The 12953-nt window shown below is 60.3% G+C and overlaps 1 protein-coding gene across 2 annotated transcripts; it reads right to left on the bottom strand.

Moving 5' to 3' along the window:
• Positions 1 to 2879: 2879 nt before the first annotated feature.
• On the bottom strand, positions 2880 to 8030 carry FGF17 (fibroblast growth factor 17). 2 transcript variants are annotated; one of them, XM_006904363.1, is made up of 5 exons: positions 7952 to 8030; positions 7744 to 7780; positions 4654 to 4831; positions 4298 to 4404; positions 2880 to 3230 (listed from the first exon to the last, which is right to left on the bottom strand). In XM_006904363.1, exons 1-5 carry the CDS (start codon positions 7984 to 7986, stop codon positions 2937 to 2939), a joined length of 651 nt encoding a protein of 216 aa, XP_006904425.1. In that variant the 5' UTR covers positions 7987 to 8030; the 3' UTR covers positions 2880 to 2936. The 2 variants fall into 2 exon arrangements, with proteins under 2 accessions (XP_006904425.1, XP_006904426.1); XM_006904364.1 differs by having other exon boundaries at positions 4654 to 4798.
• Positions 8031 to 12953: the final 4923 nt, after the last annotated feature.

Below are 12953 nucleotides of genomic sequence, written 5' to 3'. Positions count from 1 at the left end.
CTTATGGTTTGGTGACTGGAAAGGCACTGCCACTGGAGTCTGAGAGACAGGGTGGAATGGAGCGATGCATGGAGAAGCCAGCTTGCGAGGACTAAAAAGAGAGTGGATTCCCCGTGTGACCTCACGCTTTGCCCTCTGCCTCACCTGGGTGTTCGGAGGACGGGACAGAGATCAATAGGGAGACTATTCTTAGCTCGAGTTCTTGGTAATCCTAAACAGGCACAGGATATGAGGCACGATGCCACCACCTCCCTCCACCTTGTCACACCCTCCCTGAGATGAATGTGTTCATCTCTCCCCGAGCCCTCCCCTACTGTGTCACCCCCATCCACACACTTTGGACATGCAGAAGCCACCAGGTGAGGGCAGTCTGAGGCCCAGTGGAAGCCTCCTTCCCACCCCACACTCGTATACGTTAAATCAATCTGAGGTCCTGGGACCGGACATCCATGCCTCTGGCCGCTTCCTGTTAGTGCCTTCACAATCCCCAATTCAGAGGGAATGAGCTGGGCAGACTTCCCCAGAGTGTGAAGAGCCACCCTGGGTACGGAGCCTGGACTCAGCAAGTACGAAGAGGCACCAGATGGTGTGGTGAGAAAGTGCAGAGCGCCCAGCCAGGGACCCAAGGCCACAAGTAGGCATCGGACCGCCGGGCTCAGGCTTGGAGTGGGGCGCAGGCACTCTGAGATGGCACAGGCCTCCAAGCTGCCTTCCCCATTGTGGTTCTCCCAGTCAGGTCTCACCTCAAATAGCAAGAAAGGAGACAGTGAAGGCTTTCTGGAGCCGGCCCCCAGAGGCCTGTCTGTGCTGGGGAGGTCAAAGAGAGGGAGGGAGGGGCCGAGAAAGGCAGAGAAGAAAGCGGAGGCAAGACAAAGGGCCCGTCCACCTTTGAAGCTGTCTCTAACCCGAGCCAGGGAGGGCGGGGGTGGGCCTGAGAGCCGGCTGCGGGGAGGCAGGCTAGAGTTTTAAAGAATGTCTCAAATTCCTGCGGAAATCAGAGGGATTGTAAGAGCTCTCCCTCCCCAACACACCTCCTTCCCACCCCGCTCTCCCAGACCCCCGAGTCCAGCCCTCCACACCCTTTGTCCTCAGGTAATTGCTGGGTGTTGCCCCTGGGTTTAAAATCCCATTGAACTCACCGGTTATCAGCTGTGGCTACAGACCACCCTCCCTACACACCCCCCAGAAAATAACCCCCAACACAGTTCCCGCAGTCTTCACCCGGATTAAGGCTCTTTGTGATTGGGGGACAGAGAAAAAAGGGACCTGGTGAAAAGCAATTATGACAAGCTGGAGGGAGGATGTCCTGGGGCCCGGGGACCTCCCTCTTGGCTGCGGTGGCAGTCTAAATTGCCGAGCCGGGGGTGTCAGACTGGGTTACAGTCCTCACCAAGTGAGAGGTGAGAGACCTCCCCCCGCCCCCCCCACCTCCGTCAACTCGGACTACTGTTACCCTCACCTCCGGTTTGGACTAAACCAGGCCCCTCCACAAACTCCCCGTTCTGTCCTTATTTCTAGGCCGTTCTTGGGAGAAGGGATGTCTTTCATTTTTCTTCTCTCTCCATGATCCCCTTCCCTGACATATTCTCAGAAAGGAGGGAAACTGAGGCTCGCAGTCCCTGAGCAGGAGACAGAGCTCCATGCGGGCGTTTCCCCTGAGGCACGGACTGGGGGTGGGGGCGGAGGTGGGGGCCCGGAAGTCTACAGGGAGGGACCTTCCTCCAACAAGATTAAAAGCCAATGCGAAGGACCGAAGAGGCGGGTTTTATGGCCTGAGTTCCATCCCCCAAATGCGCACCTGGGGGCGTCTCCGAAAGCCCACCCGAGACACGCCCTTCGGTCCTCTTCCGTCCCCTCCCCTCGGGAGCCGCCAGGCTGCGGCCTCTAACTGAGGCGTCCCCTCAGGTGCACCGGCCCACTCGAAGTGGACCTGGGAGAACGAGAACGAGGGGACACTTTCTCGTCCTCACTCTCCCTTCTGCTCATCTGCGCCCTCCTTCCCCGCCCCGACCCTCCTCACCCGAAAGAAAGCAATTCAGCTCCTGGTCAGGCGGCTTCAGCGGCCCGGACGCCGGGCCTGCTGCCCGGCTGGCCGCCCGCCCAGCCCGAGGCTCGGCCCCAGGGTGTGGGTTCTCTGCGCCCCAACAGGTAGCACGGGACGCACCGGGAGAGACAGGAAACCGGAGCCCGCGGAGGGAGGGGCGCCCTGGACTCTCTCAGGAGGAGGCGCTGGCCGAGGCCACCCTGCCCCGCGGGCCCTGCACCTGCCCTTTGCCCGGGCACTGCACGTCCCTGCACTTCTTTGAGAAGCCAGAATGTCACCAGTGAAGTTTTGGAGTTGAGTCCCGCCTTCTTTGAGAAGCCAGAATGTCACCAGTGAAGTTTCGGAGTTGAATCCCGCCACACACACACACACACACACACACACACACACACACCGCCCCCCCACCCCCCTTTCAGATCACCCGTTTTCAAGAAAATGGTTTTATTCTGGGGCTGGGAGCTGGGCGTAGGAGTGCAGGCCTGGGTAGTGAAATGTGAAGGATGGTCAACCTCTTTTTTTCTCCCTTTTTCATTTTTCCTGAAACAAAAAGTAAAAGTCCCTTCCTACAGTCTGGCTAGGAGGAGTTTGGGGGGCAGAATGAAGGGAATCTGAGTCCAGTGACACTACAGGTCTGTCCTAGGGCCTGTCCCACCCCGGGGGCCTGTGCCAGGGTGCGGTGCAGGACGCTGCCCTGAGGCCCAGCCCTGGCTGACGTGAGTCCTGCCCCTCTCCAGCTCCCCTCTCCAGTTCCGGGCTCTGACTCCTGTGGGTCCTCAGGGCCCTCCTGGGGGCCTGTGTCTCCCCTCCTCCACCCCAGCCCCGTCTTTGGATTAGGAAGAGAAAGGGATGGGAAAGCTGGTGACGGGCAGCTGCCCCCACCCTGTGTCCCTGACTACGTCAGGGGCTGTGGCCTCCGAGTGCGCTTGGTCCGGCGGGTGGGTGTTGAGCCCACAAACTCGAACTGCTTCTGCCTCTCGACTTGGTTGGGAAAGGGCAGCTGGCCCTCGTAGAGCCGCTTGATGAAGTGCGCCTCCCGCTGGTTCTGGCGGCTGCGGGAGGCCTGGCGGGGCCTTCCCTGCCGCGTGAAGGCCATGAACCAGCCCTCGCGCCGCGCGTTCTGGAAGGCCGTGTAGTTGTTCTCCAGCACGATCTCCGTGAACACGCAGTCTTTGCTTTTCCCGCTGGGCTGTGGGGGAAGGAAGGAGAGGCGGGAAGTTTGTCACCCACCCCGTCTGCCTTATCTGCCTTGTGGGCCTATTTTAGGATGGAGGAGAGAGCAACGGGGGCTGGCAGCCCAAGGGTTTCTGCCTAGTGTGACTGTGCCCTGGTGGGAGAGGCAAAGCCGGGAGCCAGGAACAGCTTTGCTTGAAGTCAGATCGGAACTTAAACACAGGCTTGTCCTTTGGAGGTTGTACACCTTGAGTGACGTATTGAGCCAACGGGCTCAGCCTCAGTTTACTGAGATGGGGCATCGAGGTCAAGGTAATTGTGCAGTTTCGTGCATACCCCGTGGGCTCTTACACATGAGAGCGGGCCTCGGTCTGGGTGGATGGTGTGGCTGGGTGGAGGGAAAGGAGGCACCAATCTCTGATGAAAATAGGGGACAAACATTTATAGACACCAACTGTGTCAAGAGCCACACAGGCACCCCTTTGACCCTATAGATAACCTAGATGCTATACCCATTTGCACAGATGAGAAACTTGAGGCTTGGGGGAAATAGAATCAGCAGCTATTTGGTGAGAACAGAAGCCAGGACTGACCAGTGTCAAAGGAAGTGGAGTTCTCCCTCCATCACAGTGCTGGACCCGCCGGTGCAGGACAGGCCGTCGCACTAGCTGGTGGTTGCACTAGTACCTGGTCACACGTGCAGGCAGGCAGTGTGCATATTGCTGGTTGGATCTGGAAGGGCCCACTGACCTTGGGGGGAGCTCCCGGCCGTGTATGTATGCTCATTCTCCACCCTGATCGCAGGGGCTGCGACATCGCGTAGGGGCTGAGATTCTTACGCATGAATGCTGAGAAGTACCCCAAAAATCTGAGGCAAGGATTCTGTAGAGCAGCCAGTGTCCTCAGAGCGCTCGTAGACCCCGAGGGACTCATCGAAAGGGAGAAAGCGGACAGCGGCAGCGTGGCGGGCGAGGGCAGGACGGTCTTGGTCCCGGGTCGCCCCGTGAATGGGGGTGGGTTGCTGTTGGGCCCTGCACGCCCCACCCCAGAAGCCAGGCATCTGCTGCATTTCTCGGGCCTCACCTTGCCGATGAGCTTGCCCCGCTTGCTCATGCAGATGTATTTCTCACTCTCGGCTCCCTTGATGCGCACCCGGCTCCCGAACGTGTCCGTCTCCACTATGAGCTTGGCTGTGATGGGGGAGGGGGAGAGAGACCTCTGTCTTTTAAGGTTGCTGGCCCAGGGGGGCGGCAGGGGCCCTCCAACCAGCCCGACCTTTGAACTTGGGTGGGGAGCACGGGGAGGCCCTTGGGGACCCTCCTCCAAGAGGCTTCTCCCTGCTCTCCCATGGCGACCTCCGCCCTGACATGGGATCTGGGGACAGACCAGGTGAGGCTGGCCAGGGGTGTAGGTGGCTTCTGGTGAGGGCTGGGTCTCACCAAACTTGTTGCCATCCTCAGCAGTGGCCGAGATGCGACGCCCAGTGACCTGCACGTGCTTGCCGCTGGTCCGGCTGTAGAGCTGGTACTCGCGGATCTGTCGCCTGCTCAGCTGGTCAGTCATGGCGCCCTGGTCCCTCACATACTGGTTAAAATTAGGAGACGGGTGATTCTCCCCCTTTGCGGTTACCAAGGGAAAAATAGTGTCAATTTGCTTTGGGCGACACCACCACCGGTCCATCTGGGGAGAGGGGTGCAGAGGTGAGTGTGGTGGGGGCAGGCCATTTGTCCTGGGAAGCAGAGGTGCAGGGCGAAGGGGCATACGGCCATGACCTTCTCAGGCCAGTGGGTGAGCTAGTCCTGACCTCTTGGCTCCCTGTCCAGCCAGAGAGCTGGTGGCTGCCCAGAGTTGGGGAATATTTGGTGATGTGGTGCAGACTTGCAACCATGATTCTGGGAGCTGGAAGGAACCCTCAACGTTCTGGATTCTGATCCCCATGTTCTGTGCAGGAGGTGCACAGGGTGACACAGGTAATTAGAGACAGAAGCCCTGTCCTGCCCTTAGCGTCGTTGCTCGTCTCCTCTCCAGGACTCTGGGGCGTCGGTCCTGCTAGCCAGGACAAACGGATTTCTCCTCCATCCTTCCCGCTGGCCTCGAAGGACCCCACCCCCGGCATACACGTGCAGATAGCAGCTGGAGGGTCACTGGAGAGCATTCTGGGAGCTCTAAGACTCTTCTCTTTAGGCTCCTACAGGGCCCCTGTTGGCATTTCTTGACAGCACTAACCGTGGAATCCTAAGCCAGACGCAGCTCCCTTGCCGGTAGCCCCGGGTGCTTGGGGCCCTCGGAAAAGCCAGGCCGCTCCCACTGATTCTCCCTCCTCCAAGGGCGAGACCCTCCTTAGCAGAGGGAGGTGAAGGCAGCAGAGAGAGGTGCCATCAGCGGCCTGAGGGCTCCTTCCAGAGGCTGCCTGCCTGTGCCACAGTGTTACAGGCTCCCGGCCCCAGGGGCCATGCTGCCACCCACCCGCTTCCCCAGGAGCGGTGAGGGGCCGTTTCCACCCACGCACCGTGACGCACCATGACGCACCATGACAAACCGAGGCAGGACAAGTACCTAGTCCAGGCCGGTCTCTTCCTACCATCCGCAGCACTGATTGGGAGAGAGACCATTTCTTGCCCTCTTTCACGGGCAAGGGTCAGCCTGGATGACGTGTCCCAGCGGCTGGCCATGGCCTTAGCTCTAGCACTAAGATGTTTCTCTCTCCACATGGATCCTGTGGTCTGTGCTGGGACAGCCTTTCCCTGTCTCCAGTCTCTAAGTCCACCTTTGTCCCAGGCCAGACTGTAACCATCGGACAGAGCTAGACCTGGGGCAGCATCTTCGAGGGCCACTCTCTCCTGGAGGGAGGGCTGAGAAGCGGGAGCCGCTGACCTGCTCCATGTTAACCCTTCGTGTGTGTCTTTGCTCACGTCCAGCTTCAGCTCTTCCACAGGCCAGGAGTGTTGCCAGGACCCCAGGCTAGGACACCCCAGCCAGCCCACCCCGCACCCCGCCCTGGAAAAACCTGAGGCCCGGATCTGGGGTGGGAGATCTGCCTCCCTGCCAAGGGGTGGGGTCTGCCTGTCCCCAGCCCCAAGCCTCCTGGCCCAGGGTCAGGCCCTCCGCCCCTCTTGGCGGGCAGCCTCCTTCTGGCTGTCTGTTCCAGGTCGGGAGCAGAGAGGGCCCCCCTGAAGCCCCCTCCACTCCTGGTCCCCCTTCAAGCCCTGCACAAAAGCAGCCCCACGCCCCCCCACAGCCCACAGCCCACAAGTCGCTCTCCCCGCGGGACCTTGCCTGTCCCTTTCATGTTCCCGCTGCAGGGGACCTCCCCTTCCACTGCGGCCGACAGCTGCTTGTCAGCCAGCCCCTCAAGCATGGCTGTGGTCCGGCCTGCTGGCCCCCCCTCCAAGGGGGCTGAGGGGGCACTTCAAGGGGGAAAGGACAGCTTTGCCACCTTCCCCAAGTCCTGAATGGGGCCTCAGCCCGGCCGTAAACGCCAGGCCAGCCAGCACCATTGTGCGAATTCCCCTTCCAGAACAGGTTGGGCCCACCCCCAGCCCCCCCCTGGCCAGGCTGGGGGGCTTTCTTCTTGCTCTCCCTGGATGTGTGAAGCAAAAGGCCTGGGACGGGGGCTTGAGCAAAAGGGGGAAGGAAAAGGGGGGGCCGTCTCTCTCTCTCCCACCCCCCCACTGCTTCAAAGGCAGCCCCTTTCCCTCTCCCAGAGAAAAGGCATTTACCTTCAAAAAAAGTCCCCCCTGGATATGAAGAGAAGCGGCCTCTGGCCTGGGAAAGCCAAGCGATCTCCCCAGCCGGTTCTGGACCAGTGCATTTTAATAGCTGCACTTTTATGGAGGATCACAAAAAGGGACCCGAGCCCCGCGCGGGGGTGGGCTGGGGAAAGTGGGCGTGGGGTGGGCTGACTCGGGTGGGGGCAGCCTGGGGAAGCAAACCCCAAATCTTGTTCCCAGCAACCCCTTTGCGTTTGACCACATTGCCTGTAGGTGAGGAGTCACCCTCCCCTCCCCCCTCCCCCCCCCCCCACACACACACACACGCACCGGCTGGGCATTCTGACTGCCTGCATGAACCCCCGGGGCATCTGCGCCGGTGGGGTGGGGGCGTGAGTGGAACACATAGGTGGTTTTGCATGGAAACCTGTCCTTTCAGGTCTGAGCCTCACCTGAGCCATCACCTCTGCCCTCTTCCAGCCACTCTCAGCTCCATCCCTCAAGTCGGGGTTGCCCTGGCACTTAGCCTTCAGGTGACCCAGTGTGGAGGGATGGAGAGAGAGAGGCAGAGACCCCAGGGGAAGGAGAGAGGGTCACGCGAGGCAGGACAGATGAAAACCTTAGACAGTCCCCAAGTCTGCCATAGACTTTTCTTCTACCCCCCCTCCAAAGGCTGACCCCCGCCTCCCTAAACCTCAGAGCCTCCTGGACCCAGGGATGGTCCAGAACTTGCCTCTGTCCACCAAAACCAGACTGCCCCCTCCCTCACTGGGCGGGGTGGGAGAGATGGGGAGAGGCCAGTGGGGGCAGCTCACCTACCTGACTTTGACAGCAGAGGATCAGTAGCTGCAAGCACCTGTGTGGGGACCAGGTGTGGGTGCGAGCAGCCAGCCCAGGGGGCACCGGGCACCCATCCCTGCTCACACCCCTGACCCACCCACCATCTGCGTGGGAGTCCCGGGAAGATTAGGGCTGCCCGAGGCTGGCGATGGCAGTGAAGCTGCAGACGGAGAGGCCGCACACTTACAGAGTGAAGCTGGGCAGCGGGCGGGCGGCTCCCATCGCCGGAGAGGTTGCTTGGGTCGGCTGCCCCCTGCCCCCAGACTCAGGAGCAGACGTGGGCAGGCCCCAGGGGTAGAGTCCCAGAGAAGCCAAGGTCTCCTCGAGCCACAGGTTTTCAGGGGGGAGAGGAGGAGAGAAAGGGGAGGAGGAGGAGAGAGGAGAGAGGGGAGGAGGAGGAAGAGGGGGAGGAGGGCGTAATTGGGAGACTGAGGTGTGAGGTGTCCACCTTCCCGGCCAGTGAGACTGCGAAGCCGCCGCTGGCGGTGCTGCCAGCCTCTCCTGGACTCCCGGAGGTCAGAGGATGGGGCTGCTGGAGTTTTCTCGAGAGGAGGCTGGCCCCGTGGTCTCCAGTTATTCCTGAGCCTCACAGACCCCGATGGGCGTGCCCCTTCCTTCCTCTCTGGGTCAGCGTCCCCTGCCCTCAGGTTTAGCGCCCCACCCCTGAGGGTGAGGGCAGGTATCAATCTGGGGTCGCCGGGTCTGGCTCAGGGGTAGAAATTCCCTGAAGCAGCCCGAAAAGGAGGAGCCTCTCTGTGGGGGTCAGGAGGTGGGCTTGGCCAGGAGCTGCAGCTTCCACGGCCCCTGGCTCCCTGTAACTGCTATCTGGCCACTGGAACGAGGGGTTAAGTGTGTCCCAACTGGCAGTGAATAGTGGGTGTGACGGCTTGGGGGTCAGGGACTGTGAAAGGTCGCCATGGAGCCCCCAAAGCTGGCCTGGGCTGGGAACAGAAGAGCTGGCCGCACTGCACGGGCGCAGGCCGCCTTTCTCCGGGCCTCTGCAGTTTCCTCTGAGAGAAGGGAGCAGGAAGGCCCCAGGACGATGGAGGACCCAGAAACTGCACTTAGCAGACGTCAAAAGGTCTGTGCTCCGGGCCTCACTCACTCACTGTCCCCCTGGGGCAGCAGCCCGCCCCCCGCCTCTCAAGACGTCCTCCTGGCAGCTGCCTGCGGCACAGCGCCCACCAGCCTCTTCACATGACCTCTGGCCCCCACACTGCTCTGTTCCAGGCCAGCTAGTACCCCATCCTGCAGATGAGGAAACTGAGGCACCTGAATCGCCCGGCTCCGGAGCGGCAAGTCCATGCTCTCTCCATTCCAGTGGGTTGTGTCTGGAGTCGTGTGCACGCCCCCAGGGCCCAGTACCACCCGGGCGCCCTGGTAGCCCAGGGCCTTCCTGGAAGCGGTCCCCTCCCTACAGGAGGTGGGTGATGGTGGCTGTGGAAGGGGCTGGTGCTGGGGGACATTTCGGGAACAAGACCCGCCCTCTCCAGGGAAGCGGAGCTTAGCCTCCCAGTCTCCTCTCTAGGGGTCCCAGTGCCCTCTGGGTGGGAGGCACAGGGAGCCCTGGATGTGGATTTCTTCACCTAAAGAGATGAGTGGGAGGGCAAAGCTCTCACCTCCAGGCCTCATTCTCACCTCCCTGAGCTAGGTCAATCCACAAAGTTGTCTGCCACCCCTTCCCCCACACAGACAGCGGGGACACCTCCGCCCTGTCCAGTTCCAGCACCTGGCTCCCAACCCGCGCCTCCCCCTCTGCCAGCAACCCCCAGCTGGCCGGGCCAGTGGACGGAGGGCGGTGTTAGCCAGCCCCCTGCATAACTGGGAGAGTCCAGGGTTGAAATCAAATGGAAAGAATGTCAGAACTGGAAGGAATCTTAGAGATTCCTCATCATTCATCCACGAGGGGCTCGCAGCTAGTTAGTTAGTGGCAAGGCGGGGGACAAGGCTCCAGGTGCCCAGACTCCCAGTCCAGCGCTTGCTTTCCTTGGAACGCACCCCAGCCTGTCTACCTCCCTGCTTTTGCCCAGGCAGACCCTCCCGATGATTTCTGTATTCCAAATTCATCCCACCATTTGCGGGCCCAGTTTAAGCTCTGCCCCTTCCAAAGAAACTTCCCCTAATCTGCCTCTCTGCTGTGCTCGGTGCTGTCTCTGGGTCTGTTCTCTGCGTCCCTGTGACCTCACGCCCACATCCTCATCAGCCCCCAGCTTCCAGGTAGGGTATTAAAAGCTACCTCCTCCTGACCTCCATCCTGGGGTCACAGGTAAGAGCAGAGACACTCGGAGGAGCTAGCTCAGGTTTCAGTTCTGGGGTAGGGGGTGTCAGCAGAGGCGGGGGACAGAGGGCCATAAGGAGAGGCAGGTGTGGGGCATTCCACCTAGAGCTGTCTGGGCTCAAGGCCTCTAAGCGTGAGCGCCTGGTTCCTATCAGTGGGAGAAGCGCCTGCTGTCACTGGCCAGCCCCCAGCCCAGCCTGTCTCCATGGTAACGGATGCCAGCAGTCAACTTGGCCTTGGGGTTCAGCCAGGGGGCTGGTGCCAGGGGGCGCTGGGGCAGGGCTGGGCTGGTTATTTCATGACGTGACATCTTCTGCTCCTTGTCCTTCCCATTGCACACCTGCAGTCTTGGCTTTTAGACTCGGCTTGCTCCTTTACCTCCATGAAAAGGCCAGGGGTGGACCCCCAGCGGGGAGGCAGCATGGAGTGCTCCAGTCCTGGGCTCTAGATTTTATTCCCATTCCCAGGCCTTGGCCATCACAGGCTGTGTGACCTGTGGCAAGTCCTTTCACTTCTCTGGTCTCTGCTTCCCAATTTATAAAAAGGAAATGGCCACTACGGATGCTGTCAAAACTACCACCGCTGTCAACAGAGATGAAGGACACTCCTTGAAAAATATCAAGTGCCACGAGAATGGGGGAAGGGGACAGAGACCCTCTTAGGTGGCCCAGCCTCAGTTTACCTAAACTTTGACTTTCTCCCTGGACTAAGGGTTCATTAACATTTATGGGGGGGTGGTGGTACGAGGTGATAAGGGAAATGAGAAGCAGCCCAGGCTTCAGTGGTTAATCCCACCCCCTAGTGCCAAGTTTGATACCCTCCAACCGGGATGTCTCACGCCTGCTGCCCTTAATAGCTCAGCTGGTGCAGACTCTGGAGCTGGCAGAGCCCACCTGCAGACCAGCCACTTGTCACCACCTGCTTCGACTCCAGCCCACCCTTTTCCTGTTGAGGCTGAGGGAGGGGAAGGGCAAAGGGCACCTCAGCAATGCAGACCGTCTCCCATCTTTGCTTCTTGATTCTTATTGCCTGCCAGCACAGGGAAATCAAATTAGCAACAGTGTAGCTAGCTGTTGAGTGCCCTGTGTGCAGAGCCGTGGCGGCTCTGGTGCTGCCCCTCCCAGGCCTCCGGTTCCACAGGCATTCTGGACTCAGTTCTAACTCCTGCTCTCAGTTTATGCGGCTTCCTAGGGCCCGGTGCTGTCTCTCCTTCCCTCTCATCCACGAAGCGGTTAGAAACAAGGGCTCAGTGGCAGGGCTACCTGGGGCGTGAATCCTGGCTCCTGCACTAGCTGTGCGACCTTGGGGGCAAGGTGTCTAACCACTCTCCACATCTGAGAAACGGGGCTAATAACACCCACCTCCAGGCATGGTGGTGAGGATTGACGGAACGAGTCCATGGAACACACCGAGAGCAGCGCCCAGCTCAGTGTTACTACTGCATTCATATGTATCGGCCTTCTTTCTGCCCAAACCTCCAAGCTTGTTCTGCCCCAGGCCCTCTGCACTCTGCTCCTGCTTCTAGAGATGTCCTGCCAGCTCCTCACTCAGTGGGCTGCCCCTTCTAGCGAATTGCTTCCTCTGAGGGACCTCAGGTCTCCTAACTAAACAGCACTTTCCCACCCTGGAAATTAGCCTGTTACACTTCTTTAAAAGCGCTCGAAAGTAATTGGAGTTGCGCTGTTGCCTTTGTGTCTCCACTAGGCTGTAGGTGACTTGCAGGCGAGGAGGAACTCATATCACCATGGCGCGACGCTGTGGTAAATGCCAGCTGCCCGACCTGAACCGAGGTGCCTTTTCACTCTCTGGGTGACCCGAGGTCAGTGGCCTGGTTCTCATTTGTTAGAGGGTAGGACAGTGCCCACTTTGTCTCATGGGGTGCAGAAAGCAAGCAGCAGAAATGCCAGCCCTGCCCTCCGCTACCTCGTCTGCCGCCGAGAGGATGATGGAGAGGAGTGGGAGCCCAAAGCCTAGACGCTGACCTCCTTCTTGGACCTGTTCCTGGGGTTCCTGGCAGAGAGGGCAGTGCCAGCTCCCCATTGGCCCACTATGGGCCTGAGCAGCAGGGGTGCTGGGGAGGGGCAGGGAGAAGCCCAGCACGTATAACCAGAGCGGGGCCATCTGTGTGTCACCATGGGGGGACTGGCTCCAAAGTGGCTCTGCAGGCCTGGGAGAGGACGGGAGTCCAGAGCGAGGCAAGGGGTCATTCACCCCCTTTCCATTCCTCTCCTGGCCTCACCCCAACCATTTACTCAGCCTGGTTCCTGTGGCCCCGTGAGTTGCTCCAGGGGAACCCCAGCACAGGAGTTGAAAGTGTTCACCTGTCCAGCTTCTATAAGAGACCCTTTACAGCCACCCTAAGCCCGCCTTGTCTCCCCCACCTGGGAGGGATTCCTCGAGGGCTCAGGCCTCTGGGCTCCTGCTCCACTCGGATCTTCGCATGGGTGAGGCCCCTGTGAGCAGGAGCTCACCCAGAGCAGGCCAAGCACCCAGGAAGCAGAGCTAGCGCTGTGCCGAGTCTCAGCAGATGCAGACACTCAGGCTGGTCCCTCAGGTCCAGGCCCTCCCTACTAGCCCTTCAGTTCTGTGCGTAGAAAACCAGGCCCTGCCGGGAGGGGGTGTGGAGACAGGAAGACCCACGGCAGCTCTAGCTCCCTCCTTCAGGCCGGGGCAGAAGGTCAAAGCTGGGCGAGGGGCTGAGACGCTTGGTTCTCATCCCAAAGCTGGGCGGGTGGGAGGCTGGGTGCCGGGAGTAGAAAGGGAGACGGAAAGAGCCAGGCAGAGTCGCGCAGGGCCCAGCCGCCAGGGATGCGGCCGCCCTCTGCTGGGCGCAAGGGCTCACTGCAGCCGGCAACGAGTACGGCTCCTGAGAAGAGATGCTGAAACACGGTCCTGGCAAAGCAAACTTTAT

This window comes from Pteropus alecto, unplaced genomic scaffold (assembly GCF_000325575.1).
Source record: "Pteropus alecto unplaced genomic scaffold, ASM32557v1 scaffold160, whole genome shotgun sequence".
Lineage (NCBI taxonomy): Eukaryota > Metazoa > Chordata > Mammalia > Chiroptera > Pteropodidae > Pteropus > Pteropus alecto.
The sequence above is the reverse complement of the archived record's forward strand: the minus strand, read 5'-3'. Positions and strand labels throughout refer to the sequence as shown.